This window comes from Tripterygium wilfordii, chromosome 5 (assembly GCF_013401445.1).
Source record: "Tripterygium wilfordii isolate XIE 37 chromosome 5, ASM1340144v1, whole genome shotgun sequence".
Taxonomy (NCBI): domain Eukaryota; kingdom Viridiplantae; phylum Streptophyta; class Magnoliopsida; order Celastrales; family Celastraceae; genus Tripterygium; species Tripterygium wilfordii.
The window spans coordinates 11,937,216-11,956,733 of NC_052236.1; the positions used below are offsets into that span (position 1 = coordinate 11,937,216).

At 39.4% G+C, this 19,518-nt stretch overlaps 2 protein-coding genes across 4 annotated transcripts; one reads left to right on the forward strand and one right to left on the reverse strand.

Annotated features, from left to right (window-relative positions):
* Positions 1-1,194: 1,194 nt before the first annotated feature.
* On the reverse strand, positions 1,195-18,365 carry LOC119998389 (ubiquitin carboxyl-terminal hydrolase 5). Of its 3 annotated transcripts, XM_038845708.1 has the most exons (15): positions 18,087-18,363; positions 15,807-16,061; positions 15,315-15,459; positions 15,137-15,196; positions 8,555-8,650; positions 6,875-6,905; positions 6,489-6,769; positions 5,533-5,673; positions 5,282-5,452; positions 4,617-4,874; positions 4,386-4,534; positions 3,461-4,033; positions 2,744-3,017; positions 2,070-2,292; positions 1,195-1,615 (listed from the first exon to the last, which is right to left on the reverse strand). In XM_038845708.1, the coding sequence occupies exons 1-14, from the start codon at positions 18,224-18,226 to the stop codon at positions 2,131-2,133; spliced, it is 2,736 nt and encodes a 911-aa protein (XP_038701636.1). In that variant the 5' UTR covers positions 18,227-18,363; the 3' UTR covers positions 1,195-1,615; positions 2,070-2,130. The 3 variants fall into 3 exon arrangements, with proteins under 3 accessions (XP_038701636.1, XP_038701633.1, XP_038701635.1); XM_038845705.1 differs by having other exon boundaries at positions 6,489-6,905; positions 18,087-18,365; XM_038845707.1 differs by lacking the exon at positions 1,195-1,615 and having other exon boundaries at positions 1,837-2,292; positions 6,489-6,905; positions 18,087-18,365.
* On the forward strand, positions 9,405-11,691 carry LOC119998391. The gene is made up of 2 exons (XM_038845710.1): positions 9,405-11,208; positions 11,505-11,691. The coding sequence occupies exons 1-2, from the start codon at positions 10,137-10,139 to the stop codon at positions 11,540-11,542; spliced, it is 1,110 nt and encodes a 369-aa protein (XP_038701638.1). The 5' UTR covers positions 9,405-10,136; the 3' UTR covers positions 11,543-11,691.
* Positions 18,366-19,518: the final 1,153 nt, after the last annotated feature.

Genomic DNA, 19,518 nt, shown 5'->3' on the forward strand with positions numbered 1-19,518 from the left:
ACATAAGTTACATAAAAATCGTTTAAGATGGTATGGACATGTTTAACGTAGAGATAGCAATGCGGCAGTAAAGAAAAACAAGAGAATTTTTATTGGAGAGAGTAGAAGGTGACAAAGAACTAAAAAGACATGACTTGAAGTAATAAGAAATTATACTAACTTAAAAGAAGTGGATGAGTGTATGATCCATGATAGAAATGAATAGAGAAAACGAATACATGTGGTGGATTCTCGTTGGTGTTCTCGTAAACACACGTAGTTAACCCCAAACTTTCGGGATAAAGGTTTTGATGATGACAACATGATATTTTAAGCTAAAAGAATACAAGATGCAAGAGGGCATCAATAGAGCAATGTTATATACCTCGAATTTATGATTCCCATTTTACCACCAATCTTATGTAACACGTGGAATAATCATTGCTTATATACTCACATATACGACATCCTTAACATCTAACGCTTCACATGAATCGGGGATAAAATGAGGATCATAAATTGGGAAGAATGGTCTGAAAGAAAACCTACCTTGCCTAGACTTGATATCATTCATTCACCCATACCATACCTTTGCATTCACCCATTCCTAATATCGAAAGCTTCCCACATCCCATACACACAAGACTCCCCCATCCCTTCCATATGGACCTTAATGAGAGAACTACCACCTCCACCTCCACCTCCCATCTCCCATCTCCCATATGGGCCTTGATATCACATAATAAGATGGTCTTCTAGCTCCTGCCACCTCATTCCTCTCTCTTAATATATGTTTCAGGCTAGATTTGGTGTATAGCATTCCACTCCTGCTCAGCTTTCGATGGGTCAGTGCAACCGACCTAAGCTTGCAGTTTAGACTGACTAGGTTACTTAAGGGTGACAAAAGATATATGTTTGAAATCCATGTGCAAACAAAAAATTTTGATCCGATTTAAAATCAAGTCGGTGTTCAAACATATAAATTTTGTTTGATTTACTTGTCCGAACTCTAACCACATTAGGTTATTGTCCAATTTATTTGTCGAACTTAACCAATCCGGGTTTGATCAATTAAGTACGTCCGAAATCCAATCCGGGTTTAGATCTAGACATGTAAATATTTCTTAAACACATAATGTTGTCTGACCTAGAACTGATTTTTTTTGCCACCCCTATTATATATACTAGGCCCATGGGATGTATATAGGCCAAAAATAGGCTCGAACTAAACTGAGATATTTATTAGAAAATACATATAGCTAATGTCAGAACATACAAATTTGTAGAACGGCTCAAATAGGTTCACAAATGGCCTCTTTAACACAATTATACAGAGTTTCAGAATTTGGAGTATAAATAATTCATAATTGAGAGTTCAGCAGATAAAGGGCGGCAGGCTGCAAAAGCTTACAGTCTAAGCTAATTTAAATTTATCTGTGCAGAACTTCAAGAACCCTAGGTCTTCCCTTCCACCTTTTATATCATTCTAATTTCCTGGGCTTCAATGGAACCCCCACATCAACCTTTTAGAACCAACAAGTATAAATGCATCACATTTAACAGAGTTTGCCATGATGCCACTTGCCGCATGATCGATCTTACTCCTATTGCACCACAGAGCGCAAAGCCAAGGGATCTGCCAAAACAGCCAACATGATCAGATGCTAATTGTGTACGGGAAAGAATGAAAGTAGCCATCAATCATTTCAGTAGATGAGAAAAACTACACAGCACAAGCTTGGACATGGGGCATGAATAGAATCATTTAAAAATATTCGAAAGATCGAAAAAATCAACCCCTCTCCCTCCCACCTCCCTCTCTCTCACCCAACACCACCTAGAATAAAACTCGATTTCAAAGGAATGAAGTTTTATTTACCAATTTCAGTTACTGTGTTAACAATTATCAGAAATGGCTACAGGCTAATGAATCTTTAAATACAAAGAATCTTCTAAGCATCAGAGTACTTCGTGCTCAGAGAACAAATAATGGGAAAAAAAAAGAAGAAGAAAAATATTGCATGAGTGCACACTAATGTAGAGAGAATTAAACAAATATTTATTTCTTTGAAGTTGCATTTCAAACTCACGATGATTCCATACGCTCCTTGACAATACACATACAGCTCGGAAGAGCACTTTTGGGAGCAGCTATTGGTATGATCTGCCCCGGACTGCTCCATTACCATTCGCATCATTGGTCTTTACCCTGCGATAGAAAAGAACGTAGGCTGCAGCTGACTTCACTTCTTCTTCATTTATGGGTGATATGTGGCTGTCATCAAAATTGTACCACCTGTTCTCATCCAAAAGCTGCACAAATGGTATACATTTAAAAAAGTAAAGTGAGGTACAAATGAATGCCAGGCAACTGGGCGGGTGACTACTGTACCACAATCAATTAAGAAGAAACAAGTCGTTAGATAAGGAATAGTTTATCTTCTGTATGCCTCCAAATATACTTACTGCAACAGAATAATACACATTCCAGTTGAACAAGCCTAATTCTAATTGTTTTGTTCCAAAGCAAAGATATCCACGGGACGGTCCGTCCTATAAACGGACCCCAAATAAACCAGAACACTAGTATCAGAGGAAGTGTTGAGTGCTCAATAACAGCATATATTCACTAACAATATAGAAGACGTTTTATAATAATCCAAACTTGTAATCATGCACTTATTAAGAGAGCTCCTAAGCCTCAATAAAAAAGAAGAAAGAAAAGCAACAATATTAAGAAAGGGTACAAATGTTTGCTACTCACCTTAATATGCGCCGTATAGTGGCCACTTCCCATGCTACCATAATGATTGGTCAAGGCATACAGTTCATACAGTTGTCGTTGGGAGTTGTTTTTGCTGGCTACATAATTTGTCAAGTCAAAGTCATGAACTGGGAAGTTCACAAAAGTTTCTATTTTATGCTTCATTGACCTGCTGTATGAGAATCTCTTCAAATGGATGACTAACACATTGGGAAGCCTCCACAAGTCAAGTTTTTTACTTGCTTGCCTCTGCTCTTTGCATTGTGGACAGTTCCTTCAACAGATATAGATTAATACTTCAACACGGTGTTTAAATTTTCAAGAAGTCGACAAATTGAAACGCATATTTTACATATGTAATACCTAAAATCAAGCAGCATAGACCAAAAAAAAGAATAAAACAAGTGTAATAATAGTCAACTAAGCTAAGCAAAGCGATAATCTCACAAAATGCACAATGTAAAGATAACAACTTATTGAGGAAAGATGCCTGAGCTGAAATATTAGCTGAGGGTAAAATTCCTTCAGAATTCAAATGATGAATGGTGATTTTTCTCAACAGCAACACCTTTTAAAAGACAGTGCAGTGGGGGCTCTATATGACATGCAAAAGAATGAAGTTGTTAATCTCTATGCGATATAATTCTACGTTGTTTTGCTGTTACCAAGTGCATGCATAGTTGGGAGGACAAGAGAAGAAGGAAAAAATTGACTAACCACATATCGTCAGGTACCAGTGGCTCTTCACGGAGAAAAGACTCTAGGCATGTGTACAAGGATAGAGGTTCATTGCGAGCTTTCTTCATGACAGGGCCATATCTAAAGACTTCTGGCAAGTTCTCTAGGTAATTCATATCAAACATCCCCAAAAGTTTTTCTGACCAATCAAAATATACAACTATAAATTTCGATGACTTGGACAGCGTGATGGCCTTCTCTTCCTCCACAGAGAGATCAATGCAGGCATTATTTTCATCGACCATCTGAAGAGGCAATCCTGAACATGTCTCCATTTTAGAGCCACTAATGTCCCTTATTGAATCAGATTTGAATTTGGTCGATGCTTCATCAGGGCTAATATCATGAGATTGATCTGAGGCTTCGTCCGAGTTGCTAGGCTGAGAAAAATCAGTATCTCCAAGACACTCAACTTTAAGCAAAGGAGAAAGCATTTTCTGGACTATTTTCTGAACTTCAGACCTTGTAGTTTCACCATCAAGTGGAATTGATGAAAGAAGAGGCGTTCCATAAGGTTTCCAGTGTGATGCAGCTTGGGTATTGCTGGTCTCCCTAAGATGCATAGGAGCAAAAATAGTTAAATAAAAAATCAGAAAGCCCCACACACCACAAAACAATTCCAACTAACAAGAGACAATTTTGTTAAATGTCTTATTAGGAGTTGGTCAAATCTATTTGATATCTGTACATTCACATCAGTTGAAGATTTGAACCAACTACAAGTGCATAATTGAAAACAAACCAAAACTTAGTGGTCTTATATAACTATAACGTATTAACGTTTCTAAAAGATTGTCTTATAACCATGACACACTGACATGGAAGCACAAAGCTTGAGCTCAGAAAATTGCAAGCCAAATTAGGAGCAGTGCATTGTTTACTTCCTACATAGAACTGTACTTACTTTTCTTGGCAGCGATGTATCAACTGAAGTAATTTTGAGCTCTTCACTGACTTTGGAATCTTGTAGGCAGCAAGACGGTCATCATCTTTGATTGAGGACAATGATGTCAATGGGTCCTCTATTAGCCTTTGAAGCAAATGGTTTCTTATCTGCAAACAACAAATCTGGGTAACTAAAAAACATCTGAGAAATCTCATGAACATATGTTTCATCTTGTTCAAGAATATGAACCTCAGCAATTTTAAGCTCCTCATTTTGCTTCAACGAACAAGAACTGCTAACCGCTTGGATCAAATCCCTGAAACGCCCCTGCTTCGGAACAGTCACAGTAGTAACAGTGGGCAATGCAGTTCCATCACAAGTAAAGACTGTGACTGTCATAGACCGCATGGTAGTGGACTGAAGTGGCAAGGAGAGGTACATGAAAGGGTCAAAAGTAACAGAGACTTTATGACACACTGGACAAACCAAAGTTGACTTGTATTGGCCCTGTCAAACAGCAGACAAGCAGCTATGAAACTTACACATAAGTCCATATGTTTTAGTATCAATGGCAGGCAAGCCAATCATTGTTGTTTATGCAAATCATGATACATTAATAGCATATTTGATCATCCTCAATATATCAATGAGAATGCTTTTTAAAAAAAAAAACTCGTGATGCATGCAAGATAATTTTGACAAATGCCAATCGAGATGCCAAACCTTCCTGTGGATGTGAACACTGTCCTATCCAATAGACAATGGACACTTCATTTCTATGGCAAAAAAATGGTGCATTTACCATTAACAATTTGAAATCTTTATCTTAAGATTTTCATTTAATGACACTTATTTTGCACACATCAACAATAATGATATTCTTAATCATAAAATTTTTATTTACCACCACTCACTTGGCACACATCAACGATAATAGAATCATTACGGGCAGTGTGATTTGCCCAATATTCATCTGCAACTTCTTCATCTGGACGGCCATCTGCATCCCTAGACTTTAGATAAGGTTTGTGTTTGACACGATTCAAATCTTCATGGAGACCATCAAGAAGAAATGCCAAAAGCTCCTGTAACATAAGCCATTTGAATTGAATAAACCAAACCAAAGCAATTCATACAAAACTAGTGTTTAATATTGAGGAAAAACCTGAGAATCATGCTGATTGTATCCACTAAACTGAGCTGCAAAGCGAGCAAGCTTTGCTTTAAATGGTCGAGGAGCAACTGGTGTTCGTCCAGGTGCCCACAGCTTTCGAAGTAATTCACCAAATGCTAGTGCTAGGTCACCCTACAAAAGGACCACTTCTATTCAATGGATCTAAAGTAGCAACACAGTCAATTCATTCTGTTGACGAGTGGTTGCATATATTTCCAGTAGCAATTAGTTAGGATGTTCAACCATCCAGAATAGCAAAAACAAAAGCATCAAAGGCAGATATATTTTAAGTATAAAGATATTTCAAGAAGGTCCTACAGTTAGCTGAAAACATTCCATGGTCAAGGATGGTAACCTGCAAAAAGTTAGATTAAAATTGAATAGCTGTAGCTGCTGAATAATGCACTAGGCTTAGATAACAGATAACATTGTTAAGATTTTATAGGGTTGTTAAGACAAGAATTTAGCACCAGAGAAGGGCCAAGAACATAAGTGTGCCACCCAGTTTGGAGAAATTTCTCTACACTAAGTAGTCTTTCTTGGGAACTCTTGCAGAATTCGTACTTGAGAGTTTTGTACAGAAAATCCATATTCCAATATCACAATAACTACCCAAGAATGGTATATGTGCAACCAAAAACCAACTCAGCCAGTCCCAAAGAAACATTTTAAGCCTCCAGGTAAAGAATAGCCATCAACACATCATGCTTAATTTATGTCTTACAAGGAAACAATAATGTGGATAGAAACTTAAGTGCTACTACAGAAGAGAAAGTAGAAAACAAAAGGCTTGTTTATGCTAAATGTTGTTGCTAATGTGTGAAAAAATCCTTGGTGTTGGTTCTCATCTGTGCTCTACCTCATGTCTTGTATTTCCAGAAAGATATTAAGGGCTTAAAGAAAAAGAGTTTCAATGCTCAATATTAATCTTTGGATCAGACACTTACAGCCATGCCCAATGGGTTATGCCAGTTTATCTCTCGATGGTAATCTCCGCGGAAGTATCTAGCAAACTCTGGGGTGTGAACAAGACATTGTATTGCACTGTTCATGAAACAAGTATTCCCTAGGTTTAGCAAACCAGTAAGACCACAAGAAGCCCCCCTCGTAGTAACACCAACGCTCACATATGTGTTATCCAACTCTCGGCCAGTTGTTGCTAGGTTATGATTTTGAGACAGCTCTGAGCCGCAGTTTCTAGAAGCACCCTTGCTTGCAGAAAAACATCCTGCAATTGATAAGCTTGACTTAGAAGGCTCCATAAGAATAGAAGTAGCTTCCTTCGTTGAAAATCCATTATCTACAGAAATCATAAAACGAATAGATGCAGTACCATTGACATCGTTAAGGACCTCCACAAGAATCTGTTATAATCCATTAAGAGACAAAAAAAGAAGAAGTTATATGGTGAAAAAGGAAGCATGAATGGTACATTAGAATAAATTCATACTCGAGAAAGAAAAGGAACAGAATATAGAAAAATCAAGCCAATATCCAAGCAAGGGACAAGGCTACTTTCTTTAACATCGTCATATATGCATTGGCATGTGCTAGTGTCACATGATTGTCTTTAAGTTTTTGAATGCATAGCAGTGGATGTGTCTTTAATTATTCATTCATGAACTACAGAGGCATTAATCAAGTTACATCTACCAGCCACGGTAAGAACCACCATCAGTGAAGCTGAAGCAATAAATGCAACCTGAAAAAAGTTAAAACCTAAATACATAGTGAAACATCATAAATGCCTGATATATATGCCATCTCCAAGGAACAATAGCTTGACAGACACCATAGTAACTGTTTGAACAATCTGAATCAGCAGCATAAAAAGCAAACCATGGACATAAAAAGCAGTCCAACATGTCAAAGTGCAGCACTGACAAAAATTAATAAGCTTAGACTTCACATCATCTATGTTTGTATACGTAAGAAAACTCCACTCTAACAGTTACATGGAATGGCAGACAATGGTTTCTATAAATAAAATGTCTGAGTACAGAGGCCTAATGAAGTTCGGTAGGAGGCTAAGAGAATCTTAGATTTCTCGAATAACTTTTGAATGGCATGCCTAACAGAGAAAATTAGTAGACAGATAAATAGGGGATGCTATAAATTATTGGACTTTGACGCTGTATCTTACATGATCAAAAGGAGTTCCATGTACTATAAGCGCAATTAAAAAGGAGCTCTTGGCCTAATGGTAACCTATTCCTCAGGACCTGGTTCGAATAATTTTAAATGAAAACATGACTTATCGAGAAAAATATATTACAGGTACATGGCACACAACTAAAAAGCAAGAATAAAAATATAAGGTGTCAATGAGATTGGAAGATAAAATTAGAATGTACTAGAGGCATTCAACCTAAAATGGGTGAATTTTTTCAAATTGGATACATCCTTGTCAATCTTTTTTTTGTTCTATAAAACCAAGACACAAAAAAATCTCACTTTTTATTCTTTCTTTCCAATTTATTTTAATTGATTCCTCATTTCCTCCCCTTTTCTACTGAACTTACACTTCATTATTCTCTCTTAATCCTAATTACTTAGCTCCCTTAAGGTTCTAAGACTTGTCTCCACATTTCCAACATCAAACTAACTCCCAAGTCCTAATATGGTCCCATATTAAAACCATATCATCTACAAACAACATACACCAAATAACCTCATATTGGATACATCTTGTAAGCTCATTCATCATTATAACGAACGAGAAAGGGATGAACACCGACCCCCGATTAGTGTGTGCATATTATACTACTAACGACGAGACTTTTATTTCAGTCATTGAATTTGAAGTTTTGAACCACTATTTAACAAAGGAGGGTTTAAACTTACACTTTATTAGCACATAGAGAGTTCACTCAACAACAAATGTACATCAATACAGAAAAAAGGTAAACAACTCTTGTGTACAAGGCTCTCACAGTAGGCAAGAAATTCTTCATATGGCATATATAGTACTTGTAAAAATAGAAATAAAAACAGGTAACTCAAAATGACTCACATCTTGATCCATTTGTATATTGGCATCATCAAGTGTTTTATCCATGTCGCTCATCAAAGCATGTTTCTGATGGCCATAATAATCCCATACGCGCACCTGTACACGTAAGGAAACATTAGATATTCATGCAACCTAAGGAGGAATGTCCATTAGTTTATCATAATCTGAACCCAAATGGTTTGGGAGTAAGGCCTTTATGATGATAGTAATAGTGGCAGCAGTGGTGAGAAGTAAAATGGATGGAAAGAGAGGAAAAGCAATAGCAAAAAAAGGCTCAATTCCTTGATTGGTTGGAAACTTGGAATGCAATTTGGAGGTGAGAAAAGTGAGTTTAGATTTATCGAAATCGAATTTATTACATTGTAGAAATTCAATTTCGAATGTAATAAATAGATGTAATAAATTTTCGTTTTCGCTATTCTTTTCGTTATTTTTAATTAGATTAGAATTATCTAGAATTATGGAAGGGTTGCTCTAGGGAAAGAAAAAATGAAATAGAAAGATGCAATACAGATAAATTAAATTTAGATCATGATGAAACATTACGTTTCGTTTCATTCGGAAAGGTGGAAGCTAAGACGAAAAAAAGAAGTGATCCTTCGAGTATTCGAAATTTCACGAAAAAATGAGAGAAAGAAAGGCATATATAATATGTATGTGGTGTATATACATATATATTGAATTGCGGATATCTAAATAATAGAATGATTTCTGATTGTACCAAATATGGGTCGTCGAGAAAGAGAAAAGAAGATAGAAGATAAGCAAAAACGAGGAAAAACTTTTAGATATTCAATATAGAAATCGGTATTTAATGAATATGAATTAAGTGGGTCCAATTTAATTGAAATGTGTTAGAGATGTGTATTTTGTATATTTTTAGTATAGAAGGGTAGTATGGTCTTCTCTTCATTCTCTTGTCTATATACTCATGTATTACTCATTTGTGACACAATTTCATATCTGTTATCATGGTATCGAGCTAAGTTTTTTTTTCTCTACAATTTTTTTTTCGTGCGGCACTCTTCTCCGACGAGCTCCTCCCAGTGCGCCACTGTTCTCAGCTCTCTCAGTCCAGCTCCGGCGAGATCTCTGCTGCCGACCAGCACTGCCCAGTTCTCTACCGACCAGCTTTGGTTCACTCTGCCAACCCAGCTGCCAGCTCCCAGCTCCGATCTCTCAGCTGCCGGCGAGCTTCTTCTAGTGCGCCTCTACTCTCATCTCTCTCGGCCCAGTTCTCTGCCGACCAGCACTGTCCAGATCGGTGCTCTCTGCCTTGTTTGGTCCACTCTGCCAACCCAGCCAGATCTGTTTTTTTTTTTTTTTTTTTTTTTTTTTTTTTTATATCTTCTGACATCGCAGTTTGGCCCTCCATATTTCTGAAATTGCAATTTGGTCCCTCCATCTTTCTGACATTGCAGTTTGATCCCTCCAGCTTTCTGACATTTCAGTTTGGCCCTCCATATTTCTGAAATTGCAGTTTGGTCCCTCCAGCTTTCTGACATTGCAGTTTGGTCCCTCCAGCTTTCTGAACTTACAGTTTAGTCCCTACAGATTTTTTTTTAAATTGTAGTTTGTATTGATGGCAACTCTTGGTGCTGATTTTCCACCTTTGACGGGGACTGGTTCCTCTGCCACTCGGTCTTTGTCGACCTCGGCTGCATCATCGACGACCGTTGGTTTGACCACCCTTGACCTTCCTCGGGATTTTCTTCCCACTTCGACTGATTTTCGGCTCACTTCAGTCGGTGACTGGCCTACTTGGAGTGCCACGGTTCGTAATGCCTTGTTTGGCCGAGGGCTCTTATCTTATCTCACAGATGGTCCACCTGCTGATGGTTCTGATGATGTTTTAACTGCTTGGACTCTTCGAACTAACCGAGTCTCCAGTTATCTGATTGAGTCTCTCGACCCGGCTCTCCGTCCTGATCTAGTTACTCAAGCTGCCCATGTTGTTTGGAGATCTCTTACCTCTCGTTTTGTTGAACGCAGTGGGGCTCGTCAGTATTCACTTCTCACTCAGGCTGCTACTGCTCGTCAGGATGATCGGTCTATTCAGCAGTTCTATCACCACATGCGTGGTTTTTGGCGTGAGTTGGAGGTTTTTCTCCCTGCTGGCAGTCATATTGCTGCTGATGTGATTTTTTGGGATATGCGTCACATGTACGAGTTTCTGATGGCTCTCCGCCCCGAGTTTGGTCCTCTGGTTGGTCAGCTTATACATCGTGACCCCCCTCCCAGCCTCGAGACTGCAGTTGCTGAGTTAGTCGCCGAGGAGACTCGTCTTCACCTACTAGGTGGGGTCAAGTCTACTCCTGCACCCTCTAGTTTCTCCGGTGTTCTTGCTGTAGCTCCCTCTGGTCGTCCTACTTGCCCTCATTGCATGCGGCCAGGTCATACTATAGATGACTGTTGGAAGCTCCACCCCGAGCGTCGTGTTGGACCTCGTGGCCGCGGCCGTCGTGCCTCCACTTCCACTGTTGCGGCTGTTACTCATGCACTTCCTTCTCCTGCTCCTGCTCCTGCTCTTGCTTTGCCTCAGATTGATATTCAGCAATTTCAGCAGTTCCAGCAGTATCAACAGCGTCTTGAGCAGATGACTACTTCTTCTAGCACTGGTAGCACTCCTGCACCCTCTGCTTTCTCAGCCACTGGTATGTCTAGTACTTGGATTTTTTACTCTGGGGCCTCTCATCATATGACCTCTGATGCCTCACTGTTGACTGATTGTAGTCCCTCACCTCCTATTCCCTCTATTTACACTGCTGATGGTTCTCCATTGAGAGTTTCTCAGGCTGGCTCTATTACTACTACCTCAGAGCCCTCAGGCCATCTCTCTCTACCCTCTGTTCTTCATGCTCCTCAATTGAGCATGAACCTTATTTCTGTTGGTGGTATATGTGATTTTGGCTATGATGTTTTATTCACACCCTCTTCTTGTCGTGTGCAGGATCCGTCTACCAGCCAGGTGATTGGCAGTGGTCGTAGAGTGGGTGGCCTCTATCATCTCCAGTCCCTCCACATTCCCTCCTCGCGTCCCAGTTTTTGTGGTCTTGCCTCTCCTACTCCTGATATCTGGCATAGACGATTAGGTCATATTTCTGAATCGCGACTGAAGAGTCTCTCCCTGTCTGGAGCTCTCGGTCGTGGTCCTTTTTCTGCTTTGAGTCCTTGTCTTGGTTGTAAGCTTGCTAAAGCTACAGCACTCCCCTTTTCCCCCAGTGTATCCCAAACTTCTAGTGTTTTTGATCTATTACATTCAGATATTTGGGGCCCTGCACCTCTCCCTTCTATTTGTGGTTATCGTTATTATGTTTCCTTTATTGATGACTTTACTCGCTATACTTGGGTCTATCTCTTACAACATCGCTCTGAGATTCTCTCTGTGTATGAGCACTTTACCACTATGATTTTCACCCAGTTCGGTCGTCGCATCAAGACGCTTCGCTCTGATTGTGCTCTTGAGTACTTGTCTTCTAGTATGCGCTCATTGCTCTCCTCTCACGGTACCATTTTTCAACACTCATGTCCTCACACACATGAGCAGAATGGTGTTGCTGAAAGGAAGCATCGACACATTCTAGAGACTACTCGGGCACTTCTACTTTCGGCTTCTGTGCCTCGTTCTTACTGGGCTGAGGCTGTTCTCACTTCAGTCAATCTTATCAACATTACTCCCTCTTCAGTTCTCCCTGGTCGTATCTCTCCTCATGAGCGGCTCTTCCGCTCCCCACCTGACTACTCTCGTCTTCGCACATTTGGTTGCACTTGTTTTGTCCTATTACCTCCTCCTGAGCGTTCCAAATTATCTCCTGTTTCTGTCAAATGTGTTCTCCTCGGTATCAGTGCTGAACACAAGGGTTATCGTTGCTACGATCCCTTGACTCGGCGCGTCCGTATCTCTCGTCATGTCTCCTTTCTTGAGGATGTTCCTTATTTCTTCTCGACATCTCAGGATCTTACCTTTCTTACGCTTCCGCCTTTACCCACTCCTGAAATTTCTACTCTCTCTCCTCCTATTTCTTCTACCTCCATTCTAGATATTTCAATCTCTTCCACTCCCTCGGATTCTACTCCTACTGAGCCTAATCCTCCATCTTCCTCGTCCTCTGTTGGCCCTGATCACGTTCCCCCTGTACCTGATCCTCCATCTCCATCTTCATCATCGTCCTCGACTGATATTGTTCCTCCTCCTCCTTCATCTGGTATTACTCCTTATCCTCTTCACTACACCCGTGATCTTGACTATGTCCCATCTTCTAGTTTTGATACTACCTCATCCTCCTCGATCACTTGTCCATCATCTGCTAGTACGGATCCTCCTGCACCTCGCTATCCTCAGCGCGAGCGACGTCCTGTGGAGAGGTATGGTTATAGTTCTGTTTCCACTTATGCTCCACAGTTTACTGCTTTTCTTACTGCTCTTCATTCGGAGTCTGAGCCTAGTACATACAGTGAGGCATCTCAGTCCGTTCAGTGGCAGCAGGCTATGGCTGAGGAGTTTGAAGCTTTTAGGGAGACTCGGACTTGGGATGTGGTTCCTCTTCCTGTTGGTGTTAGGCCTATTGGCTGCAAATGGATTTACCGGGTCAAGCGTCGACCTGATGGGTCCATTGAGCGCTATAAGGCGCGTCTTGTAGCTAGAGGTTTTTCTCAGGTGCATGGTATTGATTATGATGAGACCTTTGCTCCAGTTGCTCAGATGACTACAGTTCGCACTTTATTGGCAGTTGCGGCAGTTAGTAAATGGCCTCTTCTTCAGATGGATGTGAAGAATGCCTTTCTCAATGGTGATCTCTCAGAAATTGTTTACATGCAACCCCCTCCTGGACTTCGGACTCCTCCTCAGCATGTTTGTCGCCTTCGTCGGGCTATCTATGGTCTCAAACAAGCCCCTCGGGCTTGGTTTGAGCGTTTTCGTCAGGTGGTGACTCAGGCTGGATTTACTGAGAGTTCTCAGGATCACTCTCTATTTGTTCGGTCATCCCCTCAGGGGCGGGCGATTCTGCTGTTGTATGTGGATGATATGATCATTACAGGTGATGATACCGCTGCCATACAGTATCTTCAGCGACACCTTCAGTCTCAGTTTCGGATGAAAGATCTTGGTTCTCTCAGGTATTTTCTTGGTATTGAGATTACTCGTTCTGATCATGGCATTCTGCTGTCCCAACAGAAGTATCTCTCTGACATCCTCAGTCGGGCTGCTCTCTCAAATACTCGCAGTGTTGACACTCCTCTTGAGCTTAATGTGAAGCTCCGTCCGACTGATGGTCAGCCTCTTCCTGATCCGACTCGCTACAGGCAGATTGTTGGTCAGCTTGTGTACCTATGCATCACTCGTCCGGATATTGCTCATGCTGTGAGTATTGTGAGTCAGTTTATGTCTGCTCCCAGCTCAGTTCACTATGGTGCTCTCCTTCGGATTCTTAGGTATCTCAGTGGGACTATGACTAGGTCCTTGTACTTATCATCATCCTCGCCTCTCACTCTTCAGGCATACTCAGATGCTGATTGGGCAGGTGATCCTACTTCTCGTCGCTCTATTACAGGCTACTGTGTGTTTCTTGGTGACTCTCTCATCTCTTGGCGCAGCAAGAAACAGAATGTAGTCTCTCTTTCTAGCACGGAGGCGGAATATCGTGCCATGGCCACTACGGCTAAGGAGATTGTTCATCTACGTCGTCTCCTTAGTCACTTGGGTGTCCATATTTCTGGACCCACACCGATGCATTGTGACAACAGGAGTGCTATCCATATTGCCAGCAACCCTGTTTTTCACGAGAGGACGAAACACATTGAGATTGATTGTCACTTTGTTCGTGAGCAGTTTCTATCGGATGTTCTCTCCTTGCCTTTCACTTATTCTGTTGCACAGTTGGCGGATTTCTTCACGAAGTCTCACACTGTTTCTCGTCATCAGCTTCTTATTGGCAAACTCTCGGTGTTTGACCCACCTTGAGTTTGAGGGGGGGTGTTAGAGATGTGTATTTTGTATATTTTTAGTATAGAAGGGTAGTATGGTCTTCTCTTCATTCTCTTGTCTATATACTCATGTATTACTCATTTGTGACACAATTTCATATCTGTTATCAAAATGCAAGAAGAAGAAAAAAAGAGAATGGCATAATAATGAGACCAAAAAAAAAGGATATGGCGGTATTGGTAAACGCTACGGACTTAATTGGATTGAGCCTTAGTACGGAAACTTAATGATCTTTCACACAGTTCATCAAAATACACTGTAGTAAAGGTAGGAGGCTAGATGAAGGTAAGACAACTAACATCAAGAAAGGATAGCATCTAATATTATCCTTGTAGATTGTTGGGATTTGCAAGCTTGTTGTGCAAATATTTTTAATGTTTAGCATGTGCATGAGAGAGAAAGGGATATTAAAGAGAAAACTGTCTTTCCCACACACACAAACACCTTTTCTTCCACCTAAGATCATTTCCCTCTTTATAAGTCTCCGCACTCTTATTTTCATCATTAATATATAAGAGTAAAACTGAAAATGACAATCAGAAATGAACCAAAAATTTCTGAAGTCAAAGAAAGAAAAGTCCATCTCCACCACATACTTGTTCCAAGTTAAGATCAAAAATCTCACAAGCTCGCTGGTGGAGCTCCCCTACGGTTTCCTGCATAAAATGTTCAATCCTTAATGGAAGCAAATTCAGAATTTACTTAGTATACCAAAAAACAAGTAAATACAGACACAGAAGAAAGTAATAAATCATGTCATCTCTCAAATAATACCTTCTTGCTTATTCGTATAGTTGCATTGTCTCCTTTAGGCATTACCAGTAGTTGAAGGCGAAGAGGGTACACCTCCACAGCCAACTCTGTCTGAGAAAGACCTGAACTGATTACTTTCCGAGGTAATGTTGGACCGCCTCCATACCTAAACCCAGAAAACAATACCATTAATATCCTTAGACTTCATTAGATGATAAAAATACTATCCATGACCCAACCAATTATCTTATAGTTGCCTTATTAATAATTTTCTTTTGAACTAAAAATGGCATGCATGGAAGATATATACAGGAATTTCACTCATAAGGTAATAAAAGATTACACACAATCAACTTTCTGTACTTCTTCTGAAATAGCTATCATAATGATCATTAACCATATAGTCTAGTGGTTGTTGTTAAGGACCCAAAAATTAACTATCTGAAATAAAGTACAAAACTAGGAAATTTGAAAAGACAATTTGAAATTCAGAATCCCATGTGAAAAACTTACCATGAATACAATTGATTCCAAACTTCTTGTGGAAGCAAGACAAAATCACGACCTTCTAACAGAGTATCATGAATCTCAATTCCCATGTTAGGGTCCTCTGATTTTGCATCATCTATCAAATCAGAGTTATCAATACTGGCTGGCCTATATAAACCGCTTGAACCACCCGAATCACAATGGTCTGACAAAGAGGACCCATCATTTATGTTGGTTGACTGATCTTGGTTAACATAATCAATCCAGTATTGCCACCATCTGTAACAAGCAATTAAAAACCATCAAAAGGCACATTTCAAATCAAAGATAAAGGGAAGCATTAGTCTTTCAAACTTCAAAACCGTAATCCATGTATGCTTCAAAATGGAATCCAAAATCACCACACTGGAACCCAAGGCAATGGATTTTATCTATCAACAATCTACAATCCGTATGACCAGATAGAAGTTATTGTATAGTAGTTATTGCATAAAAAAAACCAGTTGTAGATTCAGTATGAATTCAGTCTGAAAATACCCTGCTAAATTATTATGTCCTATGGTCCTACCGTAGTATGTGCCTAACAAAAATCCCGAAGATGTTCTAATTTTCACATCCAAGGAGATATAAGTAAACGAAACATGCGACGAGCCCATGAAAACAAAACAGAAGAAAGAACAGCAAAGAAGAAATATACATCAAATCAAACATAGGCTGGGCTTGTAACAATAATTAATATGGAAAGAGGATTTGAATTTTGAAATAACCTATTGGAAGCATAATGTGACAACTCAGGAAAAAAAGAGATAAAGGAAACAGATATAAGAGTGCTAGAACACACAATAAGAGGATTTGAACATTTACAATTTAAAGTAGCAAATGCCACTGCTGGATAGGATAACTATCAAGTAGGATAATTATGGAAAGGACAACGGCTGCCAAAAAAAAAGAGGAAATTAATGGAAATAATCAATAGTAATATAAATTCGAAAGGATTTACGGCTTGTAGTGTTAAATAAGATTGAGTAGAAAGAGAGAATCAACAAGGAAAACTTATACAAAGTTACGAACATCCCACATCGCTTAGATGTGGGAGTTGTGATCTATTGATAAGGAAGTAAAATGCCTTCCTTAATCAGTCAACAAGTTTTCTAGGTAGTAACTCATTGGGCATGTTGGTTACAACCCGCCCATGTGCGGGTAGTGGTTGGTATGGGCCAGATGGGTGTGTGTATGGGCGTGCGCCTAGCCTGGTTCTTAACAATGATATCGGAGTTGTTCAGTCTCTACGCATGTGGGTGTTTGGATCTCCCTTCGTCCAGGTATGAGACTGGATGGGCCGCCACGAAAAGGGCTACCAATGGATCTGGTGGTACAAGTAAGAACCCCAGTCCAGTGAAAGACCCCCACTGAGTGCAGCCGACGCCCAGTAAAGCAGGGGTATTGATACTAACATCCCACGTCGATTAGATGTGGGAGTTGTGATCTATTGATAAGAAGGGCAAATGTCTTCCATAATCAGCCAACAAGTTTTCTAGGTAATAGCCCATTGGCCTGTTGGTTACAATCAACCCATGTGTGGACGGTGGAGGAAGGTATGGGCCTGTTGAGTGTGTGTATGGACGTGCACCTGACCTGGTTCTTAACAAAAACATCAAGCAGTTTTAGAAAAAAAGTATCTCTATTCCTAAAATAATGTGATAAACTTAGATAATTAGATTAGATTGAGTGCAAACAGAGATCAATATGGCAGAGCTCAAGCAGTTCAAGAAAAAAGTATCAATGCATCTTAAAAGTACTTTGAAATATAAACATCCTCCATAACTACAAACACAACAAAACCACAAAATCCTATGCAACAAGAACGAAACCATACAGCTGTAGGGAAAGTACTCACATCATAACATCAACCTCACACTAAATGAACATCAAACCCAAATTCACAGATCAGTAGCACTGCAAACTATTCGCATAGTTATATTACTGAGAACACATCTTCATCCATTAGTTCATAAACTATCAAGAGCAACCCAATCCTAAATGCAAATAGAAACGGAAAAATAAGTTTCAATGTTTCATAAACAGCATCAACAAAAATTACCATAAATGCACTTGGGCAGCCAATATTCCAAAACCTAATTCCCAAGAGATAATATCAAAACAACTCAAAAGGAGTTCATATACCTAAATATCAGTACATACGAAAAGAGGCAAATAAAAATCCTCACGGTACCAATATCATCTATTCGAGAAGGACGATAAAAATTGGAAAACAAAAGGAGAGAGAAATGAGAAGAGAGAAACCTTTGAGTGATAAGGTAGAAGGTATCGCCTTCTTTGCTATTTGCTTCAGCGGCAATTGCAATGTCTCTGACCAAAACCCTCTCCTCCTCCGGCGACAGCTCAGCCCTCTCGCTGCTACTACACATTGAAACCTCCGCCATCCCGGCAAACCCTCCGATCCGGAATCTACTTTCTCTTCGCCGTTCTCTGGTTTTCTTCTGCGTTTTCTCGGCAGACAAACAGAGAATTGCCCTGGAAAAAAGAGAAAAAACGGTATAAAAGGACTGTTTGGGTGGGAGAAACAGATACAGAAACCAAGGGCAATTAAGTGATTAGATTATTAATAAATATTTATTAAGAAAAATTAAATATTTAAATGTCGCTAATTTTGATAAGAACGAGACAATTTTCTTATTTTGGGAGGGAATTGTTAAAAATAGTAAATCTAATATTCTCATATTCGACAATATTAAAAAATACGAAAATGACATATAGCCCATCAGTTTGGTAGTTATGTGAGTTCAACAAATTTATTCCATTGATTTAATTAATGAAATAGTTTTATTTTCACTCTTTTATGTCAGAATTCAATGTCCAAAATTTATTGTTTTGATATAAATTCTATTATTTTTTAAAGCACGGACTAGAATTCATTGTTTTAATTGTGAATTCATTTGTTTTTTAAATTTCATTGAAAAAAACAATGGAATTAAGATTTACCCGATAAAACTCATCGACAATGGATCTTGTTAGAAAGAGTTTTATGCACTGATTCTGAATATGTAATCTTTTTTAAAAATTTAATATGTATTTTGAGACTTAAAATGTTTTCAAATTTCTTTTAAGAGATTTGGACTCCCATGGGTTACCTAGCACTACGGTAAAAAAAATGAATATAAAGAATATAAGGATCCTATTTAGCATATTACCATATTTAAATGCATCCAAAGATTTCATGGCACTTGTGCATAAAAATTATCCCATTGTAGATACGAGATTCTAAATCACAATCATGTCGTCAGGTAGACCGTCGAACGAAAAGCACTCTAAGAAAGTTCTGATGATCAAGGCAATGAAGTGGCTGAAAGCTTTTAGAGGGAGGAAATAGAACTCTAGATAAAAGAGGGAGCACAATTAATATCCCCGAAAACGATATTCTTTCAAAGTGGCGAGACCTCAGTATTTATAGGCGTCTAACACTCGTGATCTTCATGTGGCGTCCTAGTTGAGTCAGAATGGGCTATGAGCCTATCGTGTCCTTGCTTTTCCAATTCGTGTGCTTGCATAGTCTATTCCCTAAGTCGTTATTGTAGGCATGTATAATTTTCTGCCTAGGTCGTGGGCATGTATAATGTTCTACTCAGGCTATGGGCCTGTTAGGCATCTTCTGGGCGACGGGCTCATATAAATTTATGCCCAGGCTGTGGGACTGTCGGGCTTCTACTATCTGTGA